At 58.0% G+C, this 12,655-nt stretch overlaps 2 protein-coding genes across 2 annotated transcripts in view; both read right to left on the bottom strand.

Annotated features, from left to right (window-relative positions):
• Window positions 1–2,419, bottom strand: part of GGT5 (gamma-glutamyltransferase 5) — a 33,360-nt gene extending 30,941 nt beyond the window's left edge. Inside the window, exon 1 of the mRNA XM_012813593.2 lies at window positions 2,047–2,419. Within this exon, the coding sequence (XP_012669047.1) occupies window positions 2,047–2,219 (173 nt within the window). The 5' untranslated portion in view covers window positions 2,220–2,419. The remainder of the gene's footprint in view (window positions 1–2,046) is intronic.
• Window positions 2,420–4,934: 2,515 nt separating this feature from the next.
• Window positions 4,935–12,655, bottom strand: part of GGT1 (gamma-glutamyltransferase 1) — a 12,794-nt gene continuing 5,073 nt past the window's right edge. The window contains exons 4-12 of the mRNA XM_023508845.1: window positions 10,932–11,124; window positions 10,417–10,574; window positions 9,570–9,719; window positions 8,949–9,085; window positions 6,307–6,494; window positions 5,947–6,074; window positions 5,732–5,844; window positions 5,535–5,648; window positions 4,935–5,245 (exon numbers count right to left, since the gene is read on the bottom strand). Of these exons, the coding sequence (XP_023364613.1) occupies window positions 5,099–5,245; window positions 5,535–5,648; window positions 5,732–5,844; window positions 5,947–6,074; window positions 6,307–6,494; window positions 8,949–9,085; window positions 9,570–9,719; window positions 10,417–10,574; window positions 10,932–11,124 (1,328 nt within the window). The 3' untranslated portion in view covers window positions 4,935–5,098. The remainder of the gene's footprint in view (window positions 5,246–5,534; window positions 5,649–5,731; window positions 5,845–5,946; window positions 6,075–6,306; window positions 6,495–8,948; window positions 9,086–9,569; window positions 9,720–10,416; window positions 10,575–10,931; window positions 11,125–12,655) is intronic.

Genomic DNA, 12,655 nt, shown 5'->3' on the forward strand with positions numbered 1-12,655 from the left:
AGGTTGCTGTGAGCTGTGATGCCATAGCACTCTACCCAGGGGGACAACTTGAGGCTCTGTCTCAAAAAAAAAAAAAAGAAATGGTAGATACACTTAGAAAAATCACCTTTTTGTAAACACACATTTATTTGTTCAGACATAGGGACGCTGTGTTGGGAGATGGCAGGCCTCACTGTCACCACGCCCCTATTGTATGTCCATGAGGCACATTGCCGGGTCCTCACACACCAAAACCACAGGGATCTGCAGGCAGAGACTGACTGTGGCCAGAGCCCCATTCCAGGGAGAAAGCCTGGTCCTCCCAGAGTGAGAGATGGGCTCAGAAGGGCCTGCTGGGAAGAGGGGCACCCAGTGTGGAGAGATGGGGTCGGTGGGAGGAAGGAATGTGGACCAAAGGTGGCCGCTGGCAGACTCTGCATCTGCATGACTACAGGTCCCCACAGGGAGGGATCTCAGGTGGGAGGACACAGCACCAGGTGCCTCCCTCGGGCTCCACCAGCCTCACGAGGGTCTCAAGGTTGAATGATCCCTGTTCCATGATCCTGGGCCAGCCCAGGCTCCCTCCCACTCTCAGCCTCTTAAAACAGGAAATGAAGGGAGTTGTTTGACCAAACACTGGGGACAAACCACATCCTCTCTTTACTCAGTGAAATTTGGAGGGAGTGCCTGCCAGCTGAGGGAACAGCCTGGAGCAGAGAACCCAATCCCTGACCATCACACACACACGGGAACACCATGAAGACCTGGCAGAGACTGAAGAAGACACAGCAGGCCCGGACTTCACTGGGAGATCTGTGGCAGCAGCATCCCCCCCCCCCTCAGGCCACGTGCCCACAAGGGGGTCTCTGGGACCTGGGCCCCCAGCCTCATTTGCATCTTTCTAACTGTGGGTTTAAGTGAGTGCCCATCTCTGCACATCCTGCTGGGCAGGGCAGGGCCACTGCCCAGGGTGGGAGGTAGCTTCCCTCCCTGGGAGCCCTCACTTGTCCCTGGGCTGCCATTCTCAGTCCTGAGGGAAGGGACAGAAAGCCCTGAGGAGAGCCCAGGTCAAGAGCAGGCTGGTAACAGCAATTGGGGTAGGGCTGGATGGATGATGGACAGATGGATGGATGGATTGGTGAATGGAGAAAGGAATGAATGAAAAGGTGAATGAATTAACAGAGAAGGCCCGTTGGCGTGGTGAGGTTGGAAAGAAGACACGGAACATGATCTGCCCAGCCATGCCTAGGGCCAGGCCCAGGCACATCCTGTTGCTCTGGGGCTGTGCCCCCCATTTACAGAGCATGCAGGGCCTCACAACAGCCTGCAGGACAGGTCTTTGGGAAGCAGACCAGTTGAGTGGCAGGGAGGGGACGCTTAGCAGTGGGAGGCAGGGGTCTGGGAGGGGTGTCCTGCATGTTTCCCCCTGCAGCCGCGGAAGCCTCCCTTGGGCTGGGCTTCCTGGATGAGGGTCAGGAAACACCAGCTACGGCCCCACTCTATCACACCCTCACACCACTCACCCAGCCTCTGACATGGGAGGGAGGATGGGAAAGAGGGCACCCCGGGTTTCCCAGGTCCACAAAGATACCTGAAACATCCCAGGCTGGTGAGACTTCGGGGCCCAACCCTGGAAGCACTGTGTGTGCCCCAGCAGGCTGGTACCTACATGGGGAACCCCTAAATCTCCTCACTCACATCTCGGGGAGAAAACCCCCAGCCCTGGAGAACCAACATGGCTTTGCTGAAGGAGCCAGCGTCGGCCATCAGGGGCAGGCTGGGCCAGGCCAATTTCCACCTGTGTGTGCAGATGGGCCTCCTGAGCCCCAGAGCCAGGAACAGACTTATGCACCATCTCTGCCCACAGTGCCACTGCCCCAAATCCCCACCCACCCCATGGGCACAACTGCCACCTGTTCTATGCAAGGGTCCTGGGGTGCAGTCCTACTTACACCCAAAGTCACACGGCCCCTGCCTCATGGCCAGCATAGGTGCACACATGTGTGCCTTCCTCACCACTGGTCACAAAGTCTCCTGCAAAGGGGCACCCTCCCACCTCTCACTCACCGTCCAATGTCCGAGCAAATCTTGGAGTCAGCAGCCACAGCAGCATGGGAAAAACCCGGGGGGCTGCAGGGGGCCTGGCGGCGAGACAGTAGCACAGCCGGCATGACGATAGCCAGCACCAAGCCCAGCCCTAGCAAGACCAGGCTGACTGTGGCCCCACGGCCCCAGGCCATGGCTCCTATGCCCTGGGGGAGAGTGAAGGCAGGTCAGCAGACAGATGGACAGACGGATGGGCAAGAAGATATACAGGGAGACTCACAGATAATTGGACAGATGACAGATGGAACCAGAGACCAACAAGCCAACGGACAGCCAGATGGGCCAGACAGCTGCACAGAGGACAGTAAGAGAAGGATGTCAGACAGACAGTGGAACAGAGATAGGCTTACAGATGGGTGGACAGACAGACAGACAGGTCTAAACAGCAGGCAGTGGGACAGCAGGTGGGTGTGTGGACAGACGCGCAGGCAGCCAGTGCTGCTGTGCTCCCCAAGTGTTCACTCAGGAGGCTGAGTCCCTCACGCCTCAACTTCCAGTTTTCATCTCCTTTAGCCCTGGCGGGAGGCCAGTACCAAAACATCCAGGGGAAGTTTTTTCTTGCCTAGAGCCAGATTTTGCTGTTAACTCCCTCACTGCTGGTCAGTCCTCCAGTCGGCACCCTGCGACACTCCATGCTGTACCCAGGAAACCACAGCACAGGGCTTCCAGTAACCCCCATGGCACGTACCGGTTTCCAGCAGAACTGGGACAGCAGAGCTACGGCCACCTGGGTCAGGAAAGGATGTCCAGGCAGCTCAGCCTCAGCATGGAGACAGGGCTGAAGAGACAGAGGAAGGGGGACCCATGGGGCTGTCACTCAGGACCCAGTTCATGTCCCTGCTTAGCTAGCTATAGCCGGGGTGGGGGGGCACCCCCGGGGTGACCAGGAGGGAGCCTCACCTTCACATAGGCAGACTTGGGAACATCAAACACCCATGGCTACAAGATGCCCATGTGAACAGTGTAGCCAGGCTGTGCATTCAGCCCTTGGCACCCAATGTCCACTGGACAATTTATCCCGAAGACCTGCTATCCCAGAAGTGCAACTCTCCCTGCCCCCCACACCCCTGTGGGGCTGCTTCCCTGTCCATCCCCACTATTCCTGGGATGGCAGTGCCTCCTCCCCTGGGGACACCAGCCTGGGCCCTGTCCCCCCAGCCTAGGAACTGAGGCAGTAAGGACCCACTGAGAAGCTCCCTTGGTGAGGCTCAGCAGGGCCACAGGGTACAGGGGCTGAGGACAGGACTCCTCTGACCCTAATAGTCCTTACATGTCTTCCCGCTTCCTTCCCAGCTGAACATTCCCCACCCAGGGTGTCTACAAATGGAGGCAGAGCTCCCCGCCCCCCCAGTACAGCAGAGAAACTGAGGCCCCTAGAGGGACTGTGTCCTCACAGGCCATCCAGCCTGCCAAGCCCCTGGTCATCCTGGGCTGGAGTGGCTGTTAGGGGCAGGCCTTCCCGTAAGCTGTTCCCACGGCTGTCTCTCTGTGGGGGACTGTGGGTACCTCCCCCTGCCCCCACCCGACCCCCATGCCGCAATGACATTGCTCAACCAAGAACCACAGTACATTCCTGGGCCCTGGCCAGCCCACCCACCTACTGCAGGCCTCAGAGCCTAGAGGCAAGGACAGCAGGGAGTACAGGGTTGGGGAAGTCCCCCTCCTCTCCCCATCCTGGTCCGGCAGAGGCCAGAGTGCAGGGACCTCCTGAGCAAAGGCCCAGAGAAGACAATGGGTATCACACTGGGCCTGGCTGGAGATGCAGCCAGGGGGGCCCAGCGGAAGAAAAGAGAGAATTCAAGTCTCCCAGCCCCTGAGGCAGTCCTTGGCTAAGCCCCATGGAGCTTGGGGACCTGGGGTACACTTTGCCAGCATGTTGGACTGAGGAAGCCCCCCACTTCCCTCACTGCAGCACAGCCTGGACCAAGGCCTGCCCCTCCGACCTGTCTTCTCCCCTGTAAATGGGGCCATGGCTCTTCCTCTTAGGCCAAATAAAGGCAGAGTAGCGAGTGACTTGCATACTGCTCAGTTTCCATCTCCTCCCTGGGGACATGGGCAGCACCCCCCCCCACCCCCCAGGGCTCCATGTCAGACCCAGGCAGTCTGCAGGCACAAAGTCCCATTTCCCTGTGGGCACTTGGGGAGCACCAGGTTTCCCAGCCTCCTGAAGGGCTGTTCAGACCTGGCCTTGCCTGGGTCCTCCCCAGCCTCAGGGTCGCCCCTGGAGCACTGTGCCCACTGGTGGTGAGGGCTGGCTGTGCCCTGACCCTCCTCTACCAGCCCCTCACCCGAGATGTTACCACCACCTACAGAGGATAAGTTGCCACGCTGAAGGATGCCACATCCAGCAATTCCCTCCCAACCCGCCTCCTCCAGGCTGCACTATTCCCCAGCTGTCCTGAGCCTTGACCCGTAGGAATCTGGGGACATCTTCCAGCTCACTGTTCCCTGAGAACCAGGCCTCCCCCTGGAGCTGGTCCCAAGCTCCGGTTTCACTCTGGCTTGTGCTTGGAAACCACCCCCCAGGGCTTGGCTCCGACTGGGACATTCAGCAGCAGCCTCCTGGCAATCCCCAGTCTTCAGAACTCAGCTGCGCCTCAGTGTGCAGGGTTAGCAGGGACGCCCAAGGGGCTGAGGCGGCACCAGGTTCCTGGCATCTGATGCCCCCATCTGCCTAAGTGACTGTTGGGGCTGCAACGCCCCCTGGTGGCTCATATGGGGTGGCTTCGCTAGGGGCAGAGCCTGCGGCCTGCTGGGGTTTGCAGAGGAGCTGCCTCCTGAAAGGCTGAGAGTGGCTCCTCCCAACCCCACATCTTCACACATCCCTCAGTCAGTCGGCACCACTTCACACACAGGACAGTGAGGCCCAGAGGATGGGGAGCCTGGCATAGCAGCCCCAATTTATTGCACTACTCTGCCACTGGCAGGGGAAGCAAGTCCTCCAGGGTGCCACCCCGGCCCTGGCGAGCATCTCGTGTCTGGGTTGCTGGTCAGTCTTGTCTACCCTGAGTACTTAGTAGCCGGCAGGCTCCCCTCCTTTCCTGGAGTCCGACGCAGCCGCCCAGCCGCGGGCAGTGTGGGCAATGGCCTGCACCACAGCAATGAAGGGGGAAGCAAGCTGGGTTTGGTGGTGCCGGGTTTTCAGGGCCGCAACCACCACCTAGGGGTGGAAGGAGATGGAGAAACCTCAGCAGGGCCCCAGACATTATCCAAACCAGGTCCACATGGTCATAGGCCTTGCAGCCCAGAGGGTGCCATTTCCAGCCAGTGACCAGGAGGGGCAATCTGGGTCCCTCACAGCACCAGTGGCCCAGGCAGAGGGCGCAAAGATCATCTGCTTAAGAGGGACACCCACTGGTGTCTGCTCTGTGATGGCTCAGGAGATCCAGGCCCCCAGCAGGATGCCCTGCAGCCCCACCCTGTGATTTGGCTCCCCACCCCCAGCCTACCTCATCAAGGTCTTTCTCCAGTGTTGTGACGTTGGGTAAAAGCTGGTTGTGTAGTCGGGGCTCCTCCACGGCCTGCTTCACGTTGTAGCCAAACCACAGGTGGTGAATGATAGCCTGGTGGGAGACAGGGGTGCAGTCAGCAGTGCCTGGGGGGCAGAGGCAGGGAGGGGTCAGGGAGGGCAGGGGCTGGCACATACCAGTGCAGTGGCCGTGGTGATATGTGTGCCCCCGGAGGCTCCAACCACCATGCGGACCCGGCCATCCTGGTCCACTATGATGGTTGGGCACATGGACGAGAGTGGCTGCTTCCCTGTAGCCAGAAGGACGGGACAGAAAAGCTGACTAGCTGCATGCCCAAGCCACCAATCCCCTCCCTACCCAACGCTCTTGCTTCTTGATCCCCACCCCACACCTGGCTTGATGAAATTGGCAGGCGAAGGGGGTACCCCGAACTGGTTGATGATGTTGGGAGAGCTGAAGTCATCCATCTCATCATTGAACAGGATCCCACTGAGCCGGGAGCGGACCTTGGAGCCAAAGCTGCAGGCCAGCCGGGTTAGACGGCAGCATCTGACCCAGGCCAGTCCCACCTGGGCCCTCCCCACCCTTCTGAAGCTCAAACTCAATCCCAGAGAGCCATGGGGCAGACCACTGAGGTAGGGCCTCAGTTTCCTCCCACAGAAGGAGGTATTGGAGCCTCTTATGGGACACACAGGCAGCCCCCACCCACCCAGCCCAACCCTGCCCAACCCAGGTGGCCAGTGTCCCCTACTAGAGGTTGATGGTGCTGGTAGCAGACACGGCACTGCCATCCTCCGCAACAACAGACAGGTGGGCAGTGCCACCATCGTTGGGTGTGTAGTACTCAGGCTCATAGTAGGAGGCTGGGTGAGTGGTGTCGTCGGAGATCCTGGCCCGGAGCTGGGCCGCAAAGAACTCAGAGGTCATGTTGAGGACCACCTGCCGAGACCCCAGAGCTGGCCTGAGGAGGTGGAAGGGAGGTGGGGAGGGGGGCACAGGGTTGTGCCAGCAGGTCTCAGAAAGCCCCCTCCCCCAACTGTGGCTCTGACCGCAAACCCTCCTGTACCCTAAACCCTCTGTGGCTCCCCAGGGCCCAGAGTCAGGCCCAGCTCTTTTTTTTTTTTTTTTTTTTGAGACAGAGCCTCAAGCTGTCCCCCTGGGTAGAGTGCTATGACTTCACTGCTCACAGCAACCTTCAACTCCTGGGCTCAAGCAAGTCTCCTTCCTCCGCCTCCCAAGTAGCTGGGACCACAGGCGCCTGCCACAGCGCCCGGCTATTTTTTTGGTTGCAGCCATCATTGTTGTTTGGCGGGCCAGGGCTGGATTCAAACCCGCCACCTTAGGTGTACATGGCTGGCGTCTTAGCCGCTTGAGCCACAGGCACCGAGCCAGGCCCAGCTCTTCATGTCCACTCTGACCCCCTCTCTCTAGCCCCTGTCTCTGTTGCATTTCAGCAACTCTGAATGTCTATCCATCCCTTAAACTTGTAGACTCTTGTCCTATTCAGTAATTCATTTATTCGTGCAAATATTTATGAAGCTTGCCCAGCACTGGAAAGTCAGCAGGACCCAGGCAGGTAGCCTGGGCCTTCATGGCGGGAGAAACAAAAGCAGGCAGGGAAAGTGCCGAAAAGCCAGTAAGGAGGATTGAGAAGAATGGGGAGCAGACAGAATGGTCAGCAAGGGCTTCTCAAAGGAGGCTGACAATTGAAAAGAGCCCAGAATGGGTGGTGTAGACCTGTGAGTGACAGAGAGTGGACGGGGTGAGGAGCAGAGGAGATGGAAGATACAGGCTGGGGCCCATCTGGTAGGACCATGGGGGTTCCATAAGGACTTTGGCTTTTGCTCCGTGCCACACTCACACAGGCTTGGGGCAGGAGTGAGCACCCAGGGGAATGTTTTCACAGGATCTCTCTAGTGGCCATGATAGGAATAATCATGGAGATAAACAAGGAGGCATCAGTGTCCCAGGACTAACCAAAGCCACAAGCTTGACCAAGGTCCCAGGCAGCAGTGAGGACAGACAGAGAACAGAGAAGATGAACAAGGGTCCCGGGAAGCCAAACAAAGAAAATGCCTCAAGAGGGTTTCAGCCAAGGGAAAGACGGCCTCCCTGAATCTATCTGCTCCCCAGGAAACAGAAAGAAGATAAATCCAGAATGTGGGACATTCTCCACGACAGCGTCCCTGGGCTTTAAAAACCAGCAAAACATTGACGGGGGGCTACTATAGGTTAAGAGAAGAGACATCCCTGCCGGACTGCAAGGTGTGATGTGATAGACCCTGTACCCACAGGACGAAGGGACCCTCACGGAAATCCCCATGTAAGTGTATGATAGATGATGCCACCCAAGGTGGGGTTTCTGGCCACTGGGATGTGTTGAGTCCTCCCTCTTAAGGAGATACACCCTGAAGTGTGACATCAGCAACTTATTGACATCCAATAGCTCAGAACAAATGCGGGTATCAGCAGAGGAAGATACAGATGGAGATAGTTAGGAAGTTTGCAGAGGAAGAGAACATCGATGTTTTTTAACAGCATTTTCATAGGTGTGAAAATTTGCAAAACAGAAAGTTGAGGAAAGGAGGAGGATGTGGTGAGCTGTGTGAGATGCTGCCAAGAGAGGCCTGAAGGGGAAACAGAGGCTGCCTCTGGGTGGCATGAGGAAGGGGGGAGCCTGAAGGGAGAGAGGAGGAAACCGGGTTGTCCCCTCCAACATGGAATGGAGGGTGCAGAATGCTCACCAGGAGATAGAAGACCCCTGTTGGGCAGCCAAAGGCCTCCTGTGAGACCATGGGCCAGGGTAGGGGGTCTGCAGGTCCACCCAGAATGCTGGGGATCCGAGTAGGACAGGAGGCATGTGAGGACACTCGGCAGGAAGGCCCTTGATAGGGGTCCCAGTGAGGCCCCAGAGTGCAGCTAGGGCCACCTGGTGATGAGTGGGCCAGACAGTGTGGGGCTGAGGGTGGGGATCTGGGAAAGGTTCATTCCTTGGAGTGACCAGGGAACAGGTGGCCTCTGCCCACCTGGCCCTCTCCCCCTCACTGATCTTTCTTATCACCCCTCCCCCCAGGGCTGAAATGCCCTTTACCTTAGTACTGATCACTCCAGAACCTTCCAGCCAAGGGCATAGCATGTGCAAAGGCCCTGTGATAGGAGCGTGACCAGAACTGGGGGCAGTACTAATTGCCCACGGTCAGCTCGATCCCCCTCAGCCCTCCCCACACTATGAGACCAAGGCTGAGGGTTGCTGGTCACACACAGTGGGCCCATAACCAAAGTCCATGGCAGGAATGGATTCATAAAACAGACACAAGTCTGGTGGCCACAGGAGCCCAGCTGGTACCTCTACAGAGGGCTCCACCCCCATTGTGGGCTAGCCCCACCCCTTACCTTAGTCATATCAACAAACTTAGGGTCCCCCAGTAGGGTCCTCTTGGCATAGGCGAACCGGAAGGCCTCCACAATGCGGTGGTAGGTCAGGCCCTTCTGCTCTGGGGTCTCCACGCTCTCCGGGGAGAAGTTGTACCCTGTTGGGTCAGAACCAGGTACACGTTGGCAGGCTTAGAGGGGCTAAGAGGGCTAACACCTCCCTGAGCTGCCTTGTCGGCCGCCTTTAATAACCAACAGCAGCAGCTACTTCAGAAGGCTGCTTAAAGCAGCAGAAGGACTTCCCAGGCCTGGACCTCCTGAGTCTCAGCCGGAGGGCCAGGCACTGTACATAGTCATGAATGACCACTCAGGTTTACCAAGGGTGCCCTCTACACCAGACTACCTGGCCCAGGACTCCTGCACCCCTCTCCCTCTGATGACTCTTCCTCCTCCTCTAGCTCCTGGACCATGCCCATCATGGCCCTGGTCACTCTGCACTGCCTCCCATGGGAGACAGTAAGCCAAGGGGCAATGGCACACCTTGGGAACTCAGCAATGGGAGGACACAGGGTGGGGGGCCCAGGCAGGCCACGATGAGCAAGGGTGGAGCATGGGAGGGAGAGGAGTGTCATAGCCCCTCACCTTTGAGGATGTTGAGGATGAGAGACAGCACAGGCCCGCTGAGCGGTGCGCTGGGCGTGTAAAGGACCATGTCCCCAAGGGTGATGTTCAGTGGGTGTTCAATCAGTTTAGCACGGTAGTTGTTCAGGTCCTCAACTGTCACAATGCCTCCTGCAAAGAGACAGCGGCTCGAGTGGACACAAGGATGGGGCTGCACTGTGGCAGGGAGGACCGGGTGCCCTCCTAGGCCTCCTCTCCAAGCCTACCCTCATCCCTCATGACCCTCCTCATGACTCCAGGCCTTAGCTCAAGCTACTCCTTCCACCTAAAGAAAGCTCAGGCTTGGCACCTACAGCTCAAGCAGCTAAGGTGCCAGCCACATAAACCAGAGCTGGCAGGTTCAAATCCAGCCCAAGCCTACCAAACAATGACAACTACAACCAAAAAATAGCTGGGCGTTGTGGTGGGCACCTGTAGTCCTGGCTACTTGGGATGCTGAGGCAAGGGAATCACTTAAGCCCAGGAGTCGGAGGTTGCTGTGAGCTGTGATGCCACAACCCTCTACCCAGGGCGGCAGCTTAAGGCTCTGTCTCAAAAAAGAAAAAGGAAGGCTCAACTACTACCTCCTCCAGGAAGCCCTCCTGGATCCTTGGTCTGCCCTCTAGCTCTTCCCCTGCCCTGGCCCTGCTTATACCTATATTTAACTCACAGGGACTTTCTCTCCTACACTGCATGCCCTCTCTTGGCTTTGACCTGGCCAGCTCTCTGAGGGCCCAGGCAGGATAGGAAGGCCCCAGAGCTCTGGGCTCCAAAATCAGGGTACCTACTGCAGGGTTCCTCATCCAGGCCCCCGAGGTCACCCACTCACCAGCCTCCTGGATGTCCTTCACAATCTGGGCAGTCAGGCTCCCATTGTAGAAGGCCTGGGCACCCTCTCGGGCCAGCGTCTCATAGGTGTCGGCTAGCCGCGGCAAGGTCAGCATCTCGCCCTCCTGAAGCACCTTCCCATCCCGGCAGAACACCTCACTGCAGCAGTGGGGATTCGTGTGAGACATGGCCAGACTCCCCCACGCCCACCCACAGCAGGGGACTGAGAACAAAGCATGGCTGGGCCTATCCATGAGTGAGTGTCCCTGAGTGTCCCTCAGCCTCCTGGCACCCCTGCTGGCCAGTCCAGCCCCTCGCTTCCTAAGTGTCCACTGCCACTCATGACACCTAGTAGCCTTGGTGTCTACTTTGGGTCACAGGCTCAGGATGTGTCCCCACACACAGTGGGAAGGGTCTGCATGTCTTCAACCCACAGGCCCCCGTCAGTGTGGATTCCTGAAAGCAGGGTGCAGCTCTACCAGCCGCTCACAGCCTGCAGGGGCCCCACAGATGTACCATAGGGCAGGCTGCCCCTCGATGGCAGCTTGCTTGTTTTTCAGGGCTGCCGCTAAGGCCTTGCCCACAGGGAAGCCCTGACGGGCCAGCTGGATGCTGGGCTGGAAGAGGCGAGCCCAGGGCAGCCGGCCATGCCGCTGGTGAGCCAGCTCGTAGCCGCGAATCTCCCCAGGAACTGCCACTGACAGCCCGCCTGCGGGGAGAGAACCATGGTTAGCTCCCCGGAAGGGATGGTGGGGTTCCCCACAGGCACTTGTCCTGACCTGTTCCCCAGACAGGGTCAGTGAGGCTTAGGAGAAAAGGGATTTTCAAGTCCTATCTGGGCTCAGCAATACGGATGGACTGAGGGTATTGGACACGTGCTGGGTTTTGCTGTCTCCACAGTGGCCTCCATGTCTGAAATCCTGTGCCCAGGATTGCACAGTGAGACTCCAGGGGAGCCAGTCGCCTCCCAGCTCTCAGTCTGAGTCATGCCCAGCCACAAAGCCTTTCATCTCACAACACTCACTGACAAAGCAAGACCAGGTCCTGCCCAGCCCCGGCCCAGGTCATCCTCAAGGCCAAGGCTGCAGAAGAGGGTCCCCCTTCCTCTTTTCTACTGTCCCAGAAGTGGGACCTGAGCTTTAATTCCTACCCTTTTACCTCTCTGGGCCTCAGTTTCCCCATATGACTATCGGTGTCTTTGCCTTCCAGTTCTGACCTTTGAGGGACCCCGGATTCCACTGCAAACACCCCCGGGACTGCTGTCTCTGTGAGGCCCACTGCCCCTCCAAGCCCCACTGCCCATATGGGCATGACACCCTGAGCTGGACACTGACCCTTTGCTCAGAAGGATACAGCGAAGCCTCCCCACCTGCCAGCACTCTGCTGTCACTTCTGAGATGACAAGAACCACCTCAGCCACCCCCAGACTTGGCAGCTGCAGCACCAGAACTACCCCATCCACCCCGAAGCTAGATCCCAGTTTCTGAGAGCTGGTGTTACGATTCCTAGAAGCTGCTCATTTCTGAAGTCTGACACCCTGCATATGATTCCTTCCTTAAAAAAATCCTCTCCTGGGTGGCACCTGTGACTCAGTGAGTAGGGCGCCAGCCCCATATACCGAGGGTGGTGGATTCGAACCCGGCCCCAGTCAAAATTGCAATAACAAAAAAAATAGCTGGGCATTGTGGCAGGTGCCTGCTGTCACACCTACTTGGGAGGCTGAGGCATGAGAATCTCCTAAGCCCAAGAGCTGGAGATTGCTGTGAGCTGTGATGCTACAGCACTCTACCAAGGGTGATAAAGTGAGACTCTGTCTCTAAAAAAATAAAAAAAATTATCTCCTAACCTTGGGCCAATGAGGCTGTCACACCACCTTGCTCAAGCTCACCAGGACCCCTGCACTGCCAGACCTAGAGCCCCCCTCAGTCTCACCTCTCTCCTCCCTAGCTCCCCTGCCGCACACTGCCTGGCTGCCCTGCTGGCCACCTCGGCTCCTGCCTTACCCTCTCCTCCTCTGACTCACCACACTCTCTTGGTAATCTCCCCAGACCTGGGCTTCAGCCTCTATCTACATACAGACAACTTCCTTTTTTTTTTTTTGAGACAGAGCCTCAAGCTATCCCCCTGGGTAGAGTGCTGTGACATCACAGCTCACAGCAACCTCCAACACCTGGGCTCAAGCGAGTCTCCTGCCTCAGCCTCCCAAGTAGTTGGGACCACAGGCGCCTGCCACAACGCCC

This window comes from Otolemur garnettii, unplaced genomic scaffold (assembly GCF_000181295.1).
Source record: "Otolemur garnettii isolate 467f Iridium unplaced genomic scaffold, OtoGar3 scaffold00281, whole genome shotgun sequence".
NCBI lineage: Eukaryota > Metazoa > Chordata > Mammalia > Primates > Galagidae > Otolemur > Otolemur garnettii.